The 3,059-nt window shown below is 48.1% G+C and overlaps 1 protein-coding gene across 1 annotated transcript in view; it reads right to left on the bottom strand.

Annotated features, from left to right (window-relative positions):
• The window catches only part of kat8 (K(lysine) acetyltransferase 8), a 5,593-nt gene extending 2,719 nt beyond the window's left edge, over positions 1-2,874 (bottom strand). The window contains exons 1-8 of the mRNA XM_008417211.2: positions 2,499-2,874; positions 1,609-1,683; positions 1,357-1,535; positions 1,233-1,286; positions 989-1,153; positions 785-874; positions 581-721; positions 253-346 (exon numbers count right to left, since the gene is read on the bottom strand). Coding sequence (XP_008415433.1) covers positions 253-346; positions 581-721; positions 785-874; positions 989-1,153; positions 1,233-1,286; positions 1,357-1,535; positions 1,609-1,683; positions 2,499-2,805 — 1,105 coding nt within the window. The 5' untranslated portion in view covers positions 2,806-2,874. The remainder of the gene's footprint in view (positions 1-252; positions 347-580; positions 722-784; positions 875-988; positions 1,154-1,232; positions 1,287-1,356; positions 1,536-1,608; positions 1,684-2,498) is intronic.
• Positions 2,875-3,059: the final 185 nt, after the last annotated feature.

Below are 3,059 nucleotides of genomic sequence, written 5' to 3'. Positions count from 1 at the left end.
AGTAGCATCACTAGTAGTAGCAGAGCTAGCAGTAGGTCAGTAGTCTCCATCTCCTGGCTGGTTTTGTTGTTTGTTATGAAATTGATTTTTGATCCATAAAACCTTCAGAACCATAAACTTTACATTTCTGAGGTAAAGAAGTTAAGTGGATTAAATTGTTAATATATTCTACAGCCAATGAGTCTCTGTAGCACCAACGGTCCAGGTAGACAGAACCCTTAAGCCAGCTCTGACCCTTGACCCCTGACTCACTGAAAGCTATGAGGAACTTCCCGTAGCCTCTGCGTTGGTACGGCGGCAGCGTCAGAATACACGCCACGTTGTTCCCATCTGGAGATTCTTTTTCCTGCAGAAACAGAACAATCAGACCTGATCATTACCACAATGGTGTCTTAATAGCTTAAAGACCTGAGCAGAACCACTGGACCCGTCGGTACCAGAATGCCTGCAGGGCTTCAGGATGGCGTGTTGAATCTTAAACCGGCTGATCGTTGATGATCTCACATCATAATTCAGATTTTATTCAGTAAATCATCCGTTTGCTGCTGACTGGGTGAAAGTGGCTGAAGCGGTGGCGTACCTTGGAGAAGTAGCCGACGATGTGCGCTCCCTGCTTGGTGACTTCGGTCAGAATGTAGAAGATGAACGGCTCCACGTCAAAGTAAAGCGTCTTATGGTCCAGGAACAGCTTGGCCAGCAGGCACAGGTTCTGGCAGTAGATCTGAGGACAACAGTCCAGTAAGACACCGCCGTCCCCAAGACGACCACCAGAGGGCGAGCTCACCTTGTGGTCCCGGCCGTCCACCTCATAGACGGAGATGTTGCTCCTGCGGTAGATCTCCTTCCCTGGAGGCTGCCTCCACTGGCAGTGAGACTGAGGAGGAGAAGGTCAAAGGTCAGCTGTGCTGATGAAACCGCAGATCCTCCAGGCTGAACTTTGACCCCAACAGCGTCATGTGACCAGGGTTAAAGCAACAGCTGGACTCACCAGGTGGTGTCGGAACGTTTTCTCGTACTTCATGTACTTCAGGCAGAACTCGCAGATCCAGAGCTTGGGCTGCTTCCCATAGTCCTCTGGGAACGGAGAGAAGTACCAGGCGTCGATCTCAAAGTTCCCGATCTGGATCTTATCCACGTACTTCACCTTGGTGATCTGAGGAGACGGAGGAGTGAGGAGGAGGCCTCCACCCTAGCAGCCTATCGGGGTAGCACAGGTAGTGGGAGGTACGCACCGCCTCGTGCTCCTTCTCCAGAGCCGCTGTAGTCGGGTCCATCTCGGCGTAGGTCTGGGTGGAGGAGAAATTCGTGTTAGGTGAAACCGAGACTGGCATCTCTGCAAACAGCAGGGGGCGCCACCTTCTGCACGTGGTTGATCTCATCATGCTTCCTCTTCTGGTTGCGCGTGATCTTCCTCTCGGGCTGATCGCCGAGGTCTCCGACTCCTCCAACCTCAGAGTTTTTCCTCACGGCGTCCTTCACTGTCTTGGTGAGCGCCAGCCGGTTCTTCCCCACCCACTCGTCCAGCCGCCGGTTAACTGCAGTCCAAACGTCAAACTCTCAGTCCTTCTGAAGGACAGGTTCTGGTTCTGGTTCTGCTCAGATACTCACATCCCACATAGTGGACATAGAACTCCTCCCGGGCCTCCTGCTCGTTGAGGCGGGACTGGATCACCTCGGCCATGTCTACAACAGCAACACAGTCGGTCAGCTCCACCTCAACGCAGGAGCAGCATCAGAGAACATTACACTGCCCACACCTGGACACACTTCATGGCTGAAATAAATAAATACATAAATAAAGCTTTTCTTTAAAAGAGAACTTTTTGATATTTAAATTCATTATATAAATAGCTGGATTTAATTATCCATCCATCCTCTTTGTCCCTCAGTGGGTCGGGAGGAGCTGCTGCCTCTCTAGCGAGAGGCGGGGTCACCTGGACAGGTCACCTGGACAGGTCACCTGGACAGGTCACCAGTCTGTCGCAGTAGATTTAATTATGTCATGGCATATTTAATTATTTATTTGCATATTCCAAAATGTCTATATATTTAATTTACTGGTAAAATGGACTATTTAATGATGTATATGCATTTAATTAATGGGACATTTACACATGTAAGTACTTATTCGGTATAGTTATTTAATTTAATCACACCTAATTCTATAACTAAGACCATAATAAATCTTATAGCAGATTTATAGTCCAGATTTCTTAAAAGCAGCAGAATAGCTCTAAAGTGAAACTACGAATCGGACGCCAACTTCATAAACAAAAACAATTTATTTCTAGACATTTTTATTCGTCACCAACTAACATCCAAACCGTTATATCTTTGAAATAAGCTTATTGTTCAGAGCGATGATTCTATGAAAGCTGAAACACCTCTAGCTTAACATAAAAATACATTATTCTCGTTTTACACATTTCTGTCTCAAACAATGAAAAGTTTTCAGGAAAACTAAATGAGAGACGGAGTTAAGCCATGTTTTCACTTACGCCATGTTTTATCGGTTCTTTGACACAAATACGTCTCTCCAATTTCCACCGACACTTCTTGATCCTTGCCGATGCCTCTCTCGGCGCCTTCATCCGGTGTGAGCTGGTCACTCGAGCCCCCGGTTTCTCGGGGCCTACACAGGCCCTCCGCTTCGTCCTCCTCCCCGCCGCTGCCGTTGGACGAGCACGCAACGGGGACGCTGCTGTCCAGGTCCCCCCGCTCGCTCTCCGTCCGGCTGGAATCCACATCCACGTCCATGCTGGGCTCCGAATCCTTGTTGCTGCTGCAGCTCTTCCCGCCAGTCATATTACTTGGACAACAGGAGCTACGACTCCGCGCAGCCGCAGACGTTTCCCCGCCCACAACCTAAAAATGGGAGGTTCTTCTTCTTCGTTGATGTTTTTGTGGTGGTTGGTAACCATGGAAAAGCATCTTTACCGCCACCTATTGGACTGGAAAGTGTGACGGTATACACACACACACACACACACACTGATATCAATCAATCAATCAATCAATCAATCAATCAATCAATCAATCAATCAATCAATCAATCAATC

This window comes from Poecilia reticulata, linkage group LG8 (genome assembly GCF_000633615.1).
Source record: "Poecilia reticulata strain Guanapo linkage group LG8, Guppy_female_1.0+MT, whole genome shotgun sequence".
Lineage (NCBI taxonomy): Eukaryota > Metazoa > Chordata > Actinopteri > Cyprinodontiformes > Poeciliidae > Poecilia > Poecilia reticulata.
This window is presented reverse-complemented; position numbering and strand designations above follow the sequence as displayed.